Consider the following 18,144-nt stretch of genomic DNA (forward strand, 5'->3'; position numbering starts at 1 on the left):
TGATTAAAAAAAAAAAAAAAAAGGTTTTACTTATTTATTTGAGAGAGAGAGACAGACAGACAGAGAACAAGCAGGGGCTAGTGGCAGGCAGAGGGAGAGGGAGAAGCAGACTCCCTGCTGAGCAGAGGGCTTTATCCCAGGACCCCAAGATCATGACTTGAGCGGAAGGCAGGCACTTAACGACTGAGCCCCCCAGGCACCCTGAGGATGACCTTCCACACAGCACTGGCCAGGGGGTCATCAACACATACACCATCCAGAAAAGCCGCGAAGAGGGCGAGCAAGGAATTGCAGACCTAAGCAGACGTTAAAGTCCGGGACATAAGCAAGCCACTCTGTTGATGATAACAACGAGCCCAGCACAGTCTGTCCTGGTCGTGGATGGAGAAATATGGGGTAGTTCCCCATGCTCTCTGCCCCATGTCCACCCCAACACGACACCGTCTGCTTACCCATCTGCATGTTCTCCACACGGGACTTCGGCGCCTCTGCCGGTCCATTGGGGTATCTGCAGCAGGAGATCTGTTTGCCTCTGTCTGTCCCCAGGCATTAGGATGTATGTACAGGACTCTTGTCTCTATACGGGGTGACCACACAGAGCCCGGCTGGGGCCAGGAGGGAGCATCTCAACCTCCTGAGCATGTCCCGCAGCCGTCCCCCCGCAGGTGCACCTAGCACACTGAGCCCCTCGGGGCCCGCGGTCGGCTTCTCCAGGCAGGTGGGGCTGAGCCCAGAGGGAGGGTCAGCAGGTGGCCTCAGGGGAGGACTGCGCTTGGCTGAGTTGTGGGGCTGCAGGCTATGAACCTGGGGTGGGGAGAGCTCTGGCCACACGCCCCAGTCCCAGCACCCACCTGCCGGTCTCCAGAGCCCGGGCAGAGCGCTTACACATCCTGATGCTTTTTAGACTTCCGCCAGTCCTTCTGGTCTCTGTTTTCACCCTGTTTTCTTTTTCTCTTTTCCTCCTTTCCATCCTGCGGCTTCACATCCCTGTGTTGCCCCCAAGTTTCCCAAGGTGAGTCTGCTGGTGGGCGCAGGGCCCCCAGCCAGGGCTGCTGCCCCCCCCCCCTGCGCACCACTCTCCCCCACACGTTCACCCCAGCGGGCCACCGGGCTTTCGTCTTGTTTTTGGTTTTTATCTATTTTCATTTATTTTTGTGCTTCTGTATATCTTCTTTGTGTTTTTGTTTGGTGGGATTTCTAGCTGTAGTGTGGAAAGTGTTAAAGTGTAGACAGAAGTCTGGGGCCTAGCACAGTGGGCCTGCAGTGGCTTTAACAACACATGGTCACTCCTGCGTCGTCTGTGATGTCATTTTTTTTCTGCATTTCCCGCATATGATTCAGACTTAAAATTGGTGAATAGTTTGGTAAATAATGAGAGAAAAAAACCGTTAGGTCCTCAGAAACTCCTCTGGAGCTAAGTTGCCAGCTCTCAGTGGGGTGGGAGGCATTTCGCCAATCCCAAACTCATAACTTCATCCCAGTGGTCTTGTGACGGTCAACAGTGTTTTAAAGGCTCGGAGTCCTCGGTCATGTTTGTCTGTGTCCCAGACGTCCGGCTGATTGAACAGACACATGGTGACGGTCTTCTGTGTCCTGTCTTGCTGTTTTTCTTTCCGTCCTCCTCTCTGTCCACACGTCCCAGGTGCCTGGCTTTCGGGGATGGAGGCCCACCCAGCAGTCTCCTGGGCAGTGGTTTCGGGGCATGTCGATCACCGTGCCCCCCACCCCCCATCCCGGATGCCCTCCTGTCCCATAACCTCATCAAACCCAAGGTTCCACAGTTCTTCCTGCATCTTTCTGTTCTGGTTAAAAAGCTCATGCCCTCCAGAAAAGGTGGACCCTGAGTATAGCAGTCATTCACACCCTAGTGTGAATAAGATTTCATGACCATATTGCAGTTTACAGGCACCTCCTGGAGAAATCCTGTAGGAAGTATGCATCTCACTGTCTCTCCTCTTCTTCTTCCACACAGGATACAAGGAGCAGGGCATCCCACAGCAGCTGTGAGTCGAAGGCGCTGCCGAGAATTCCAGGGTGGTCCCATGAGGGCTGCGCCAGGCTGCAGTAGGCACCGGGACCTCACTTGCTCTTCTGCCATCTCCCGGGGTTGGAGTGGAAGAGGGGGATTTAAAAAACATTATTTATTTTGAAAACGCATCTGCTGTTCTTGGCAGGCTGCGAGGCTGCCAGCCCCTCCCCCTGCTCCAGAAAGACACAGGCCCCCAGAGCATCTCAGGTGGGGTGGAGGGTGGGGAGTGGGGGGAGGTATCGCGGACAGCGAGGCTGGGATGCTCGGCTTGCCCCTACCCTGCACGTCGCCCTGCCCCCTGCCAGGGTGCCCCAGAGCTGCCAGGCAGGGGCAGGGTTCAGTGGACCCTTCCTCTGGGTCCCCAGCCCCCATCTGACTGTTTGGTCTCCCTGGGGCCGCGCCAGGGCAGGAATGAGCCAGGGCAGGAGTGAGCACCCAGCCCGGTGTGGAAAGGTCGGCTGTGCCCTCCGCCATCCCAGGGCTGCCTGGGGACGGGTCCCCAAAAGTCTCTCCTGGCCCTGTGCTCCCTTACTGCAGCCTACCGTTCACCCACCCTCCCTCCTCGCCACTGAAATCTCTGGGCCTGGGTGTGTTTTGACCTTTGTTTCCCTAGACAGCGGCTGGCGACTCCATCTCTGGGCAAAAGGGCTTGCCAGGTGTGCAGACGCAGGCTCCCCAGTGCAGGTGTGGGCGAGCACAGGCCTGCTGAGCCTTCACATTATACAGAATACCACGCCTGGTCCATAGTCCTCCTAAAATCCTTGGGGCTGGATGGGTCTCTGAGTTCAGAAAACGTGTATCTGAGACGGAGTGAGACCCATTTACCATGCGTTTCCTAACACCCCCGCAGTCCGGGGCACCTCCCGACCGCCAAGCGCATGACTGATTTTGCAGAGAACCCTGTGAAAAGTCAGACTAATTGGGATTAATAAAAACCATGAATAGCCTCAGCTTGCTTGGTTCAGGTCAGATCTTGGCCTAAATAAGTTATGGAAGAAAACTTAGCATTCGAGAGCTTTTGGGGGATTTAGAATTGAAAAAAAAATTGTCTGGGGTGGCGGACCTGTTTCTGAAAATCCTTCTTGCGGGGCCTGGGACTCCTGCTGGGGTCACGCGGGGATTCCTCCCTTTCCAAAGGGGTGGTAGGGGCCTTCACAGCGCCTGCCTGCATGGTTGTTGGGGAGTTGGACCCTGATGGGGGAGGAACTCACGGGAGGTGTTGGGGCCACTGCAGGTTGGGGATTGCTCTGAAGTGGAGAGAGAGGCCATTCAAAGTCACGGTGGATGTCTACATGTCTGTTTTCATTTGCTTCCTAACATGGGAATGGTGAAACTGGGGTACTGGCCCAAAGCTGTTTACAGAACCTCTTAGACTCCCTGGGAGAGGGCTTTTCTTGTCTGTTGGAGACTCAGAGTGTGGCCAGGGCTGGCGAGGTGCCCTGACTGGCCTTTTCCTGTCGCTGGGTGGGTGTGTTTGGGGAGCCTGCCGCTGGACAGGCCACCTTGCTCCCCAAGCCCACTCACCTCCCCCGCTGGGCTTTCTGATTCTCGTCCTGCCAGGGACATGGGGCCTTGGGCTCCCTGTGGGTCAGGTAGCTCTGGCCCACCGTGGAGACCCAAATCCCTTGCCCGGAGCTCGGCTGCACTCTCTGAACAGCCGGCTGTGTCTTTTTTTTCCTGCCCTCCTTCCCTCCCGACCCCAGCCAGGCCTTTGCTGCTGCTGCTGCTTCTTTTGTGCTTGGAATCCTGTGCATTTTCAAGGCGTGGGACCAGCTTTGGTTTCATTCAGAAAGCCAGAGCCTTTTAGAGTGTGAAGATGGCATCCCCTGCCCGGTAGACAGTAGGTGGCTGCTGGTGGCGCCCTGGGAAGCTGTGTCAGTGTGGGAGCCTCCCCTGTAGCCAGGTCGGAGGAGCAGTACCCCGCTGCCCTCTTCCCCCACATGCTTGAAGGGACCACGGGGAGGACCACGGGCCTCAGGCGCAGCCCCCGCGGTGGAAGCAAGGATCTTGCATTCCCTGCTTGGGTGGCTGCTGAGGGGGACAGAAGAGAGAGCAATTTATGGGACGTGCTTAGTGGTGATCCAGACCCGGGTGGGGGTTTCTTGAGTGAACCCCGGTGTGGGATGGGTAATACAGGGGTTTGTGGGCTCGGAAGGATGGCTCCCCTCGGCTGCCAGCTGCTTCCGAACTCGAGGGAATGTCAGCCTCCGGAGGAAGCTCTTCCCGTGGAGCTGGTGTGTGCGAGGATGGAGGCACCCCCGTCCTCTGAACCCCCAGTCTGTGAGAACAGCTGCGTGGGAGAACGGCTTGAGATAGCAGCTCTCTACATGAGACTGTGGCCTTGGTGTCACCGGCTGAGACCAGGGTCGGGAGGTGAGGAAGGGCCCTGCAGAAGGGTGCCTTCCCTCTGCCGCCCCCGAACCACGTGTCAGCCCCGGCGACAAGGACAGCCTCCAGGTGTTGGGCCCTTGCCAGGCTTGCTGCGGCTCCTTGGGCCGCCTATGACCCCTACCAACAATCCTGGCAGGGGGGACGTGAGTATGCGGAACTTCCAGAGGGCAGGGCTGAGGCATTGGGAGAATAAGGCCCCGAACATGCAGCTCACGGCCTGTGGCAAAGCCTTGCTGCAGAGGGGATGAGATCTCTGAGCCAGAGGGGCCTCTGGATGGCCTTGCCCGTGGAAGTAGCAGGTGACAGGAAAAGCCTCCTCAGCAAGGACTGGACGGTTCCACCACACGCTGTCCTGGGCGGCCCGCCAACCCACAGCCCAGAGCAGGAGTGGGAGCGGGCAGAGGATTGCTCCCAGCCCTCTGATCCCCCACGTCCCAGAGGCTTGGTGGGGACTTCAGCCTTGTGCAGACGCCACGAGGACCGAGGAGCAGTGGGGAGCACGCGAACTCAAGAGGGTCGAGAAAGCCACATGGTCCGAATTTCCCCAGGAAGGACAGGGACCTCAGAAAAACCGAACACTGAGCCCCGAGGCCCCAGAGAATGCCTTCCAGAGTCCTGAGACGCTGGAGGAGGAAGCCCGGGGTCCACAGAGGTGGTCCTTCTGCGCCAGCCCAGCTTTTTAAACTGCCCCTGAAATCTACTATGTTTTCTTTAGTGAACCCCATCCCTGCGCAGATGGGGGCGAGTTTGCGAAGGCCACTTGGGGGGGTGGGGCAGGGCCGATGTGGGGCCCCATCCTGTCCTCAGCCCAGAGGCCTTCGTGACCTGGAAGGTTTTCTCTGGTGGTGATGCGGGCTGCCCGGGCCTATGGAATTGGCTTAGGGATGACTGACCTTGACGTGTCCCCTGGTTGGTGGCGCAGGCCCTTGTTGGCTCCTGTGGTTGGTTTGTTTGGGAGGCTTACAACAGAGAGACTGGAGGCGGACGGGCACCCTCAGAGGTTTCCCAGCCGCGTTGACCATCCCCAGAGATTGGGACCTCGCAGGGGCGGGGGTGTTGTGTGAGCTACTCCCCATGAACCTGCCTGAGGCTGAACAAAGCCAGAGCGCCTTCTACTCAGGGGTCCCCCATGCTGGAAAGGGGTAGCTCTTGCAAGCAGGGCCCTGTGATCCTTTGTGTGTGCAGCAAGCACCCAGCGTGCCTGCTGCGGCCTGAGGGGGGCTCCCAGGGGGCAGCTCTGGGGTCGCCTCACCTGCTCTTCCCGCCGTGCAGGTGAAACAGCAAGGTGAGCGGAGGCAGGAGGCCGGGCTGTGGGAGGGGAGGCTGTGGGCTGCCTGAGCTGGGGGCTGCTGGTTGGGGTCCAGCGATTCTCACCTGTTGGGCTCTGAGAACTTGTGAACGTTCGCGGGGTCACGGAGGCATGCAAGCACGGCTCGACTGGACAACCTGCCCTCATCTAATCCCTGTGCTGCTGGGGAGCCCCGTGCCCCAAACACTAGGGCCAGTTCCAGCTCAGTGCTTTCTCTCCTCCCGTCTTGGGCCTCAGCTGGACCATCTGTACGCGAGGCAGCCAATACCAGTCCCATTTCTGTCAGACCAGAGGCCTTGGAGGATGGCCCCAGGGCCCCGCAGAGGTAGAGGCTGAGGCCACGGGCCCCATCGACGGAAATGGCCACACTGGAGCCGGGACTCTTTCTAGTGATAGACACTGCGCTCTCTCCCCTCCTGATTCTGTCGCATGGGCAGGCGGATGATAGGGCCGTCTTTGTAGGTGTCCTGAGTTTCCAGTACAAGTTGTCTCTCTGGACTTAATCCCCAGTTCTGTCCCCGTCTGCCTGGATTTGCCAGCATGCCGGCCACCCGCCGGCCAGGCCACTGGCACCCTAGGCAGGCAGAAGCACAGACATATGCACACTCCCTTACACATGTGTGTGTACTCCCCCCACCCCAAACACATGTTCACAGCCCCTCCAGCTGCTGGGTGAGGGCAGGACTCAGGGTTGGGACCTTGACATCCACAGAGGGTCCCCTCATACCACCCAGGAGCCATACCTCCAGCATGGGCCCTGGCAGGTGGCACTTGTCCTCATCACCCAACACGGCCCAGATGCACACAGTTCACTTGATCCCGAAGGGCCTCTGTGCCTGGAGCTCTTCCTCCCAAGGTCCATGGTTCCACACCCCCAGCCACCAAACCCGGCTGGCCTTCGTGGGAGGAACGACATGGGTCTCCCAGAGAGGAGGGGACCATGATCCCTTTCTGGGCTCTTCTGTGGCTGCAGGTAGTCCTCCCCACCGTCCTCCCCGCCCCCCAGCCCTGGCCTCAGGATGTGAAGCAGTGAGGAGAGACAGGCAAGGTCATACCCACCCCACTTTCTGGGTGAGCATCTGGCTAGTGTCCCAACCAGGGAGCTGTTGGCGGTGGCCCTAAGTGACCAGGGCGTGCCATGAGAACACTTGGCTGGCCCTTTGCACAGGCTAAGGTAAACATGCCATTGTAAATGGTGCCAAATTTTTGAAAACAAAGTACATTAAAAAAAAAAGAAACACTGATTCTGTGCATATTAGCTGAATTTATATTTGGATGAGTGTTGTGCTGTGATTTATAGTTTTCAATACGTGAGCGACTTTGGGTCTCTCTTCCTCCTGTTGAAAGAATTGCTATCCATTTCTCTTGTTCTCTGCCAAGACCCTCTCCCAAACCTCCCAGGGCTTCCTCATTTTACCTCTGTCCAGACCCATGGGGGTCACCCCCCACCCCCAGCTGCTGCCCCTGGGATCCTCGCCGGCCAAGGGGTTCTTCAGCCCATCCCAGTGACTGGAGCCTCCATCGCTTATACAAGAGGAAGAAATTCTCCAGCTGGGGACCTAGAGAAGCTTCCAGACTTGCAGTCTGGGGCCCAGGCCAGTCTGTGGCTTGGCCTTCCCCGCAGCCTCAGAACCCAGTCGCCACCAGTCCCACCTCCCGACTGCCACTGGCCAGGTCCTCACAGCCCCTGGAGGCGCAGGGCAGGGTCCTGACCTCCCCGGTGCCCCACCAGCTTCGGAAGTCCCAGCTCAAGCCCCGTGGTCATCCGTGTAATGGGAAACAGCGTGCATGACCGTCTAAACCTGTGTGTACATATCTCCGTGTACATATTTATATTCTGATTATAAATATACAAAGCATGGCATCTCTTTGGCATTCCAAGTTTGTGTTTTTTAAATCCTGGAAATAAGGCTTTAGGAACTTTTTCTTCCTTTCTCTCTTTTCTATGTAATAAACATTCATGTGACCTTTCTGGTGGCTTCTCAAAGCCCCCGCGTGCTTTTTTTTCCAGCTGATTGGACCTTGACTTACGCCCCTCTCTGTGACATCTGCTTGTACAGTGGTCTCAACACGAAGAATGTCCTTCCCCGGGGTCTCCTGGGGACCCCCATGTTTGGCGATCATATCCCTCTGCCGGTGGGAGTCTGCCCACTCAGGCATCAGGGCCCCCCCGGGTTTACCAGAAGGCAGGGCAGAGTCTCCCCTCCAGCTCCACCGTGGACCAGCTGGGAGGGAAGCATGTGGAAGCGTTAGGACACGGTTAGGAGGACTTGCAAGGAGCAGATTGGCTATAACTGGCAGAGCTGAAGGGAGCTGGGAGGGAGGTGCGGGGCTCAGTCCTCGGCCCCGCTGGTATTTGCTAACGGGCCGGGACCCGCAGAGTTTGTGGAATCCGTGAAATCCATGGATGAAGACAGTGGCTAGAACAGATGAGCACGGGGGAGCTGAGAGCTCCTGACAGGAGGCGGTAATCCAACCAGATGAAATCTGTGAGCCGAGGAGAGAGCCGCCCTGGGCCGTCCTCACGCCCGCGAGTCAGGGGCGCACTATGCCGCGTTCTAGAAGCCTCAGTCTGCAGAGAGGCGCAGCCCAGGGAGCCCTTTCTTGATCCAGAGACTCAGATCATGGTGGGAACGCTGTCTGACAAGGAATGCTTTCCGCAGGCTGTGTGGCCGCAGAAGTGCCCCTTCTGGGGGCGGGGAGATGTTGGGCATCTACTCCCCAGAACCCCAGGCTCAGGGACAGGCTCGGACCTGCCTGTTTCCTCCTGCGGGGGAGGTGCCTGGAGGTCTGCAGTTGGGTCCATGGACTGGCCATGGCCTTCAGAGAAGACCCTCCAGCCGGGTGGCTGAAAGCTTCTCACATAGAAGCCAGGAGTTACTGAGGAGAAGAGGGGAGCCCCAGAGAAAGAGGAGACAGCGTGAGGGCCACCCGTGTGAAAGGGGTGTGGGTTCACAGCTCGGGCAGCTGGATAGCCTGGGCCCAGGGCCCCTCGAGACAGACATGCAGGCCTGGCTGGCCATGGAGAGAGGGAGGGTCTCCTCATCCCACCCTGGGTTCAGGCCCCGAGAAGCTGGCTCTGTGGGGAGTTACCGGGCCAGCAGGAGCCTGCAGCTGTCTTTCCCATCAGAGCCGTGGGGATTTCCATGTCAGGCAAAGAAACTTTCAAAACTGAGTGTCACTGGTGGAGGAAATAAGCCCTTCGAGAACACTTGGATGCTGTCCACATCTCTTGAGGTTCTGGGTCAGGAAGGGGATCCCAGAGGGCAGGGGCTGGGGATCTTGCCTCTGCTCTTGGCTTCTGGGGAAACTCAAAACCTATCCGGGATCTTTCAAAGAAGCTGAGGTGGGATGAATGGATTTTATCACCAAGAAAACAGTGTCACTGCTTTGAGCATTGGGGGTCCCCAGGATCTGCACCTGCTCTCACCCCTCCCCTTCAAATCCTGGCGGAGCTCAAGAACAGCACCCCTGGGGTACCCTCTCACCCCGGGGAGAGACAGACTGCTCTCACTTCCTCTGCCCTCCACCCCTCTGCTCTGCTGGGGGGACGCTGCCCATGGCTCCACTCACCCCATCCCAGCCCAGCCAGTAGCTCATCTCGCTCACCGAGTGAGCCTGCGAAGATGGAGAGCTTTCCTGAGACCTTGGGGATTGTCCTCTTCAGTTCTGGGGCTGTAGTTTATAAGCCTGAAGGCATCTCTGGCCACGGTTCCTGCCTCTTGGAGACGCCAGACAAGATACCAGTGTGCGGAGATGCAGAGAAGGTCTCAGTCCTGCCTCCTCCTGGAGGCCAGTCTTCACCACCAGCCCTCTGTGTTCCCGGCCCTCCTGCCTCCTGGGCTCTGCCCTTCCTATCTGCAAACTGGAGCTAATAACAAAAAGCCCTAAAGCTATCTTTGCTCCCGAGAGTCTCCTCTGACCCTCTGTCCTCGCTGACACAGTCCCAGCCTTTGCACAGGACAAACACACCCACATGGGCACGCACCAGACCTGGGCACAGGCTCACTTGCTATCCACAGGTGACCAGCGAGGGACTGGGCCCTTAGACGTCGCCAGCTCTCCTCCCCAGTCCCGGCCTCCCACCTTCCCTCTCCGCCTGCTCCCTCCTGAAATGGGGCACAGTATTTAAAGAAAAAAATTGTAGGGGCACCCGGCTGGCTTGGTTGGTGGCTCTTCATCTCCGGGTTGTGAGTTCGGGCCCCGCGATGACTTAAAAATAAACAAAACTTAAAAAAAAAAAAGAAAGAAAAAATGATATACATGCACAACAGTGCAAATTAAAACTTTTTTTTCCCCCATATAAAGAGTTCCAGAACAGGTTAGCACACATGTAGAAATCCTTTCTCCTCCCCTCACCCTGATGGCAGGCGTGGATGCCCGTGGAACATGCAGGGACAGCCAGGACCCCTGGAGCACGCCCCGAGTTGCTTTCTGGTTAGAACATTAGAAAGTCCCAGGACCGAGACCGAGCATCCACTCTGAGCCAAAACTGAACACCGAGGTTGGCGTCGCAAAGCCCTAGGGGGAGTTTTCCACCATCCTGGCCCCTTGGTGGTGTCCTGCTGCCCAGCCCTGCTGGGCTGCCCACCAAGCAAGGACCAGGCCCCTAGTCTCTTTGCAGAGGGAACCAGGTTTGCAGACACGAAGCGCTCCCCCAGACGGTGCCAGGTCCTAGAATAGCTTTATTTCCCTTGTGCCACCTGGCCCCGCTCCAGGCACAGGAAAGGTGGAATTAGGAGGGGTCAGTTGCCAAATGAACACACCTGCTCCCTTCTCCCGAAAATGGAAACTATTTTCTGCAGAGTCCTCTCTGTACCTACTATAGAAACAGGATTTGTTTCCATTGGCTTCCTGCCCATCCGAAGTGTTGGTTACTTAGCCATGCAAATAAGCGTGAGCTAACAGGCCTATGGGCTCAAAGAATTTTAGGTCTCAGAGAAGCCAGCCAGACAGAAAGAGAGCAAACATTTGGAAGAAGATGAACAGCCAAGCCTCAGGAAAGGTGGTGGAATTGGAGGCTCGACAGGGTTTCCAAAACATGTCGTAATTTCAGTGAAAGCATTTCACGTACGAGCTTTGCCCTGGCTTCCTTGTGAGACCCTGGAGGGGGGTGTCCTTTAATGGGGCCTCCTAGGGCCCCAGGTCATTTGGGGGCAGGAATGGCAGCCATACCGGAGCTGCACCTTGCAGAGACGGGGAGAGTTGTGTGCCAGTCCTCATTGCTGCCGTGGCTCGGGGTCACCAAACTGCAAAGATTTCCCAGGGCCTGGAGCTGTGGAAGTTGGGGTGGCTTGTGCTGTGGAGGGGGCCACCCCAAGCGTTCGGTCAGAGTCCATCTCAGAGTCCCTCTCCAGCTGACAGGAGTCTGGATTGGAGACTCCTGTGCCGGTGGAGAAGGGGACATCCTCCAGCCCAAGACTCACCTTCCCAGAATGCTTTGATTACTCCTTGCCAATTATGTGCCCTCTCAATCCTCCTCCAGACCCAGGTGGTCCCCTGGATTTTGCAGAATTCGACTCGGTGAACTTGTAAATGTATCTTTTCCACCACAATAGCGATATGTATTCATTAAAACATTTTGGAAGATTAAAAAAAGGAGTTAAAAGTATTTGTTGGGGCGCCTGGGTGGCTCAGTGGGTTAAGCCTCTGTCTTCGGCTCAGGTCATGATCCCAGGGTCCTGGGATCGAGCCCCACATCGGGCTCTCTACTTGGCAAGGAGCCTGCTTCCTCCTCTCTCTCTCTCTGCCTGCCTCTCTGCCTACTTGTGATCTCTCTGTCAAATGAATAAATAAAATCTTAAAAAAAAAAAAGTATTTGTTGGCTGAAAATTACTTGCTATGCATGGACGGCTGCTCTTCTGACGAACTACAAAATCTCAGGATCATGGCGCCCTCTACCGTCTACCTTTTCTGTGAAATCCTCCACCATCTCCCAGGTAAATGGTCACAAATTTCAATGAAAGTCCCCCAAGACCGGGGTTCCCCACCTTCTCCCCACATCCCTCTGCAGGATGTGAATCACTCTCAGAGACACGTTGCCTGGGCCATGTCCTACTTTATAGCCACTTGTACTTGTTAGTCCCTGCGGATCTCGCCAGAACTCAGGACAGAGGGTAAGACAGGGGAGCGGGAAGTGCTCTCTGTCCCCCTCAGGACAATCAGCTCGTCTGCCATCCACCTCCCCTTCTCTTCTGCTCAGGAAACACCTGTGGCCCTTTCCACCACCACTCAGGAGGCCTGGCTTCCAGACGTGTCCTGTTCTGATGGAGGAATCCCAGCGTACACATTTTGGTTGTCAAGGAGTTTGTGTGTGTGTGTGTGTGTGTGTGTGTGTGTGTGTGTGTGTGTAGGGGTGCAGCATGGAGGGTCAGCACCCCGCACGCTGGGGATGAGGAAAGGAGCCTGCGAGCTGGCTGAGCAGAAGTGTGGGAGGATATGGGAGAACACAGGAGTGGCTGCACCCCACTCCTTCCTTACACATGCACAGAGTTCTAATCCGAAAGCATGCCCGTGGAGAATAGTTTGAAGACACAGAAAACGATAACTAAGAGAGAAAGGAAAACGGCTCGCAGGACTCTGAAGTCGACTCTGTCACTGAATGGGGTACTGTGAGCACTGTCCCACTCGGGCTCCCGGGGACTCGCTCTGGGACTCCAGGCTGCTCATCTGGCTGCCCCCAACGTTCCCGTGGGGCTGTCCCCTCTAGCCAGCTGGCAGTTGGGAGCTAAGCTCTCCTGCCCCAGCCCCCGCCCCAGCCTACAGCGGCTCAGACTGGGTGTCCCCACGTGTCCCTCCCCTCCATACAGCCATAGCCAGCACGGAGGGGCACCCACAAACCCCTTCACACCCTTGCAGCCCATGGCCTGACCTTGTGCTCCTCTGGTCAAGCCTCCTCACTGAGTCTTACCCTCCCCCAGGCTGCTGGCTGCCAGGGGGATCCCTCCACATGCCCCCTCTCGTGCCCGGCTGGGAGAGCCTTTGAGGACAGCTGCATGCCCCACCCTGGCGCCCTGGTCTGTGGGGGGGCCCTGTCCAGCCCTCCAGCCTCACATCCACAGGGACCCCACACGGAGCCTCCTCTGACCACCTGCAGCGATGGCAGACCCTGCGTCCTACTGGTGCCTGCAGCACGTGATTCCCTCCACCCCTCAGCGCTGCCGGATAATTCTGGATAAATTTACCTTGGGGGACACCTCCTCTGCAAAGCCTCTCTGAAGGGTGCTCGTCCCTCTTGGGGGTCAGGTGTCCTGCCCTATGCTGCCACCCCCAATGTGACCCTCTTCCCAGTGCTGGGCACAAGCCCACTCACTGGTCCACCCACACCAAGGGCTCTGATCCCGACTCTGGTTCTGCCAGCAGCATGACCTTGCTCCTGTCTCTGAATTTACACCACACAGGTCATGGCACTAACCATATGCACACCCGCCAGTGGTGAGGGTTGGGAGGTACGGTATGGGCGCTGGCTGTTGGGGACTCCGATGTCATTGCCAAGGCCACTGTGTCCCTGCAGGACCGAGACACCACAGTCTGGGGGTAGCCAGGAAGGTGAGGGAAATTCTAGGGGGATGTTCTGGGGGGTATTTCTGGGGTGCCTGGACAAGGCCACCAAGCGACCTGTTCCATGAATGAGCTCCTGCCCCTCTTCCTTTCCTCCTGGAAGGCTGTCCTGCTCAAGGCTGTCCAGAAGGGGGCCCTTTCCCCCACAGCCGCTCAGCCGCCTCCGTGGGTGGCAGGCCCGACTTCCCTCCAGCACGTGTGCTCAGAAAGCATGACTAAAATTGGGCACTTGTTTTCCATTGAAGTAAAAAACAGGGCTGCTGCCGACAGCAAATTGTCCCAGTGAGATACTGTTTGCCCATGATTTCCAGAAACTATTTTTAAAATAACCCAAATATGTGTCGCCACATTGAAAACCACAGAACTGAGCGACGCACTCCCCCCACCCCCACACCCCCACACCCCCAAACCGCTTTACTCATTCACAAGTTTGGAAGGTTCGGGATGGAAGGTGGAGCTGGAAACAGTCTGCCATGTTAGTGCACAACAGGGGCGGGGGCTGCCTTGTGTCCCGTTACCCCCTCCCCACCGCCACCCCATTCTCGTGCAGTGGGACTGTGTCTGGAGCAGAGCTGGCTGCGTGAGGGTGTAGTGGAGCACCCTGCTCAGACGGGTGGGGCCCCCTGCATGAGCTGGCTGTGGCAGAACTCGCCCTTGGCCTTGGGCAATGGGTGGGAAGCCTGGAACGGGTCCTCCCCAGAAACCAACCTGCCAGACCTTGAGCTTGGACATCCAGCTTCCAGAGCTGTGAGAAAATAAATTTGTGCTGGGGGAAGCGCTTCCTATCTCATGTTTTTATTATCAGTATTATATCAGACTAGTTTTTTTCTTGTTGAAAAAAACCCAGAACTGCAAGCCTTCACATCCAGCTGAGGTGTGAAATCTCTCTTCTTGCTGGATTTTCTGCTCCCGCCTCCCTGCTCGGGCCCATCTGTGCCTGGCACACGAACGAGCAGGGGCTGGCCTCGGCTGTGGTGGCAAAGAGAGAAAGGACATGCACATGTGTCTTGGTGTCTGTGAGAACAGGATGCAGCTTCTGTCTTTCAGTGGAAGGGCGTGTGAGCTGGCCTGCGAACTGGCAGTCTGTGGGGGTGTCAGGGGACAATGATGACTCTGTTTGTCTGTGTGCAAGGGTCTCTGGGGGAAGGGAGGCTGCGGGGGGGCTGTGCTCGCTTACAGGGTCACCTGGAGTCTAGAAAAGACAGCGCTTCCCAGAGAGCTCCTGAGCCAGGCCGTCACACCCCCAGCTCAAATCCTCTGGGGCTGGTGGAATTCTGGGTCCTGCCTGTTGTGGGGGCCAGAGCCAGAGCCTGGGCTCTGCAGCTCAGCCCTCACCCCCCTGAGGGCTATGCTTGGGACCAACATGGCTTGGGCCTTGTCAGGTTTCTAGTCACCAGGACCCATGGCTTGACCACAGGCCACTCCCCAAATCCTGTGATGCAGCCGTGTGCCTGCACCAACCCTGCTGCTCGGTGGGGAGACTCAGTTGCATGGGGTCATGGAAAGGGCTTGAGTCGGTCGCTTACCAGCTGTGTGTTCTTAAATAAGTTCCTCACCCTCTCTGTGTCTCTGCTTTCTCATGTACAAATGGGGTTAAAGCAGCTCCAGAGTTCTTATAAAAATTGCACTAACAGTCATGAATCCCCTAGCATGGTGCCAGGTAGGGAGTCATTCTTTCCATGGCTGTGGTCGGCGTGAGGTAGGGATCGGAGGACTTTCCCGTAAAAGGGTAGACAGTGAGTATTTCAGACTTTGCGTCCACGGAATGCCTGGGGCACCTACTCAGCTCTGACGTTGTGGTGTGAAAGCAGCCATAGACAGTACATAAAAAATGTGCATGGCTATTTCCAATAAAGATTTATTTACAAAAATAGGTGGGCTGTAGTTCTAAGGTGATGCCTTTTAGAAGTCTGAATCGTTAAGGGAGGGGGAAAAGGGGGACAGCTGCCAGGCTGGCCTCTGATGACAGAGACACCCTTGCAGGGAGGGGAGTGGGGAGCGTTCCCCTACTGGGAAGGGCTGTGACAAACGAAGCATTCTTTTTATTTTTTATTTTTTTTAAAGATTTTATTTATTTATTTGACACAGAGAGAGAGAGAGAGAGCACAAGCATGCAGTGTGGCAGGCAGAGGGAGAGGGAGAAGCAGGCTCCCCATCAAGCAAGGAGCCTGATGCGGGACTTGATCCCAGGACCCTGGGATCATGACCTGAGCCGAAGAAAGCTGCTTGACTGACTGAGCCACTGTCCCAAACCAAGCATTCTTAAGTCAGACCTGCCCACCACTTGGGGATCTATCCAGGGGCTGGTGGGGGAAGGGGGTGTCCAGGAGTCCCTGAATTCCTATATAACTTTGTGTGTATGCTTATGGGCATTTTTATGGGAAAAGGGTTCATCGCTTCCTTTAAATTATCTGAGGCATATCATATCTGTGATCCCCAAAGGTGAGAAACCACTGTGTGAAGCCAAGTTACTCCCCAGACTTTAGTGAAGACCCTCAGTGACCTTGGGGCCCTGCCACCGCTCAGAGGCAGGCTTGGGTCTCCTGGCTCCCCTCCCCCACCCCAGCAGGTTTCCCACCAACCGCCGGTTTTCAAACTGGTTCTGGGAGGCTTTCCTGGGGGTCCCTGGTCTGGAGACAGCCCGGGCACACCCCTGCCAACCCTGGGCAGACCTGCAGGGAGCTTCCTTATTTCCAGTTTCTCATTGATGGGACCCCAGCTTCCTGCCCAACTGGGTAAGCGGGTGAGATCATCAGTCAGGGAAGTGCAAGGGACAGAATGGAGGACTGGCTGGTGAGTGGGGGGAGCAGGATGGGCACTGCCTTCTGGTGTTTCCTGGAAAAGCCCGGTAAACCTTGGTTCCCAGAGCACCCCAGACCAGAGGAGCCCAGCAAGGCCTGTGTTGTTCCCATGGTCAGAGCCTCGGCTGCTGCCCTCACCATCACCGCACTGACCCACATGGGCACCCGAGTGGCAGTGCTGCCCGCATGAGATGAGGTCCTGTGGACAGGGTAGCCAGTGGGAGGCAGAGCTGGGGGTGCTGGGAGGGTGGCTTACGCTTGCTGACTCTGCCCCTTGCTTTGTCCCAACCTTGTTCCACACACCACCCTCCACCCCCCACCATGCCGGGCCCCTTGGGATCGCTCTCCTTGATAAAAGCCAGCTTTTACCTGGTTTCTAGGGAACCCAGGCTGAGCTGGTTGGTGCCAGGGGAGACCTGGAAAAGCAATAGGGTGACTGGCCATCAGGTTTCCTAGGGCTCGGGATGGTCCTAGCCCAGCTGTTCACCGTAGAGAGTAGAAACTTGGAGTGGGAGTTGGAAGTTGGCTTGCTTGTGGCTTTGAAGGCAGTGGGGCCCCATTGCTGGTGGAAGTAAGAGGGTGGTATCCCCATACCCACAGCTCTCCTCTGACATTAATGGGAATGAGGTGCCGGGGAGGTGAGGTGTGGGCAGGCCTTTGGTCCCTGTGGATCTGGGTCATAGTCTCTCTAGAACTAAGTCATAGTCTTGTCTATGACTTAGATCTGGAAGGGACTGCACTTCCCACTACAGCCGCAAGGGGCAGTCTTCTCGGGTCTATGCAGATGTTGATGCCCAAAATGCCACCCGAGATGCCACCAGGGCCCTCTGCTTACGGAGTCCATGAAATAAGAGTTTTGACCCAAGTCCCCTTCCCAGAGAGCCCAGTAGGTCCACAGAGCTGCCTATGGTTGGTGCCCTGGTTCCCAGGAGCATCACTGGGCTGGGTTTATCTGGTGGGGCACAGACCTTCGATTCTCACCCGAGGAGAACAGACTCACACTTTCCAGGGATCCTGGTGAGAACCACCACAACAAGATGAAGGGGAGCCCCACCCCCTCCCCTGCCCTGCTGGAGTGCCTTGTCCCCCAACCAAACCCCAGACTACTGGGGGACCTGTGGGCAGCAGACCCCGAGCTCTCTCTGGGCCAGCAGGCAGCCTGGCTAGGGGAGTTTGTCCGAAGCAGGCAGAAAGACCCAAGACCCCATTAAGTGAGTGAAGACAACTCTTTCCCCCCACAGTGGACGTCTACGTGCCCTGGCAGTACCCAGGCTCTCCTCCACCCCTCCGCCCTGGCCTGGGGTCCTTTTTCCTAGGGTTGGACCTCTGGGGGATGTGGGGTCCGCTCCTGGTTGGCAGGAGGAGGGGTGCAGAAGCTGAGAGGGCCCGGATACCCCTGGTCCCACTGATGACTGTGCTAGAGGAGACCAGGCAGCAAAGTCCTGGCTCAGGAGGAGCGGCAGGCCTGGGACACAGGTGTGCGGGGTTTTACATTAGAGGGGTTGGGGTGGGGGGGGTGATCACCAAGCCCGGGGTGGGGGGTGCCACAGAGGACAGAGCTGAGAGTAGAAGGGGGGACTGACGCTCTCGCCTTCCAGCAAGCATTTGCGGGGTGCCTCCTGACCAGTCAGGGCAATGACAAGGTCTAGAGTAAGACCCAGAGGAGGGACAGCCACAGGGGGCGCAAACCCAGGGGCCAGGGAGCCCACGCCAGCCAACAGTGAGTCCTTCTGCAGAAGGAAGGGCATCCACGTATCTGACCGCCGTGGTCACCGACAGTGCTCGAGGTCCCCGTCAGCAGACATTGGCTAAGCACTTGTCTTGAGCCCAGCGAGATGCTGAAGAAACACCAGTCCCCAGGGGTAAGCCCCCGTCTTCAGGGTGACATCCCTCTGGTGTGGACACCGTCTAAATTCCACGGGCGGCTGCAAACATTGAGAAGGTGAGGGTGGGAACACTGCTGTGGGAGACGGTGGTTGGGGTGTCTTGCTCTTGCCCGGGGCCCTCAACCCTCTCCAAGGGGCCAACATTGGAGCCAAGACTGTACTTCTTTC

The 18,144-nt window shown here is 57.1% G+C and overlaps 1 protein-coding gene across 2 annotated transcripts in view; it reads left to right on the forward strand.

The window, feature by feature from the left end:
• STUM (stum, mechanosensory transduction mediator homolog) overlaps positions 1-7,716 on the forward strand; it is a 55,077-nt gene extending 47,361 nt beyond the window's left edge. Inside the window, exons 3-4 of one of the 2 annotated variants that reach the window (XM_045069607.1) lie at positions 1,004-1,012; positions 1,973-7,716. In XM_045069607.1, coding sequence (XP_044925542.1) covers positions 1,004-1,012; positions 1,973-2,007 — 44 coding nt within the window. In that variant the 3' untranslated portion in view covers positions 2,008-7,716. The remainder of the gene's footprint in view (positions 1-1,003; positions 1,013-1,972) is intronic. The other variant, XM_045069608.1, reaches the window with a different exon arrangement.
• The last annotated feature ends 10,428 nt before the right edge of the window (positions 7,717-18,144 follow it).

Source organism: Mustela putorius, unplaced genomic scaffold (assembly GCF_011764305.1).
Source record: "Mustela putorius furo isolate JIRA1106 unplaced genomic scaffold, ASM1176430v1.1 tig00003942_pilon_pilon_pilon, whole genome shotgun sequence".
In the NCBI taxonomy this organism is placed as follows: domain Eukaryota; kingdom Metazoa; phylum Chordata; class Mammalia; order Carnivora; family Mustelidae; genus Mustela; species Mustela putorius.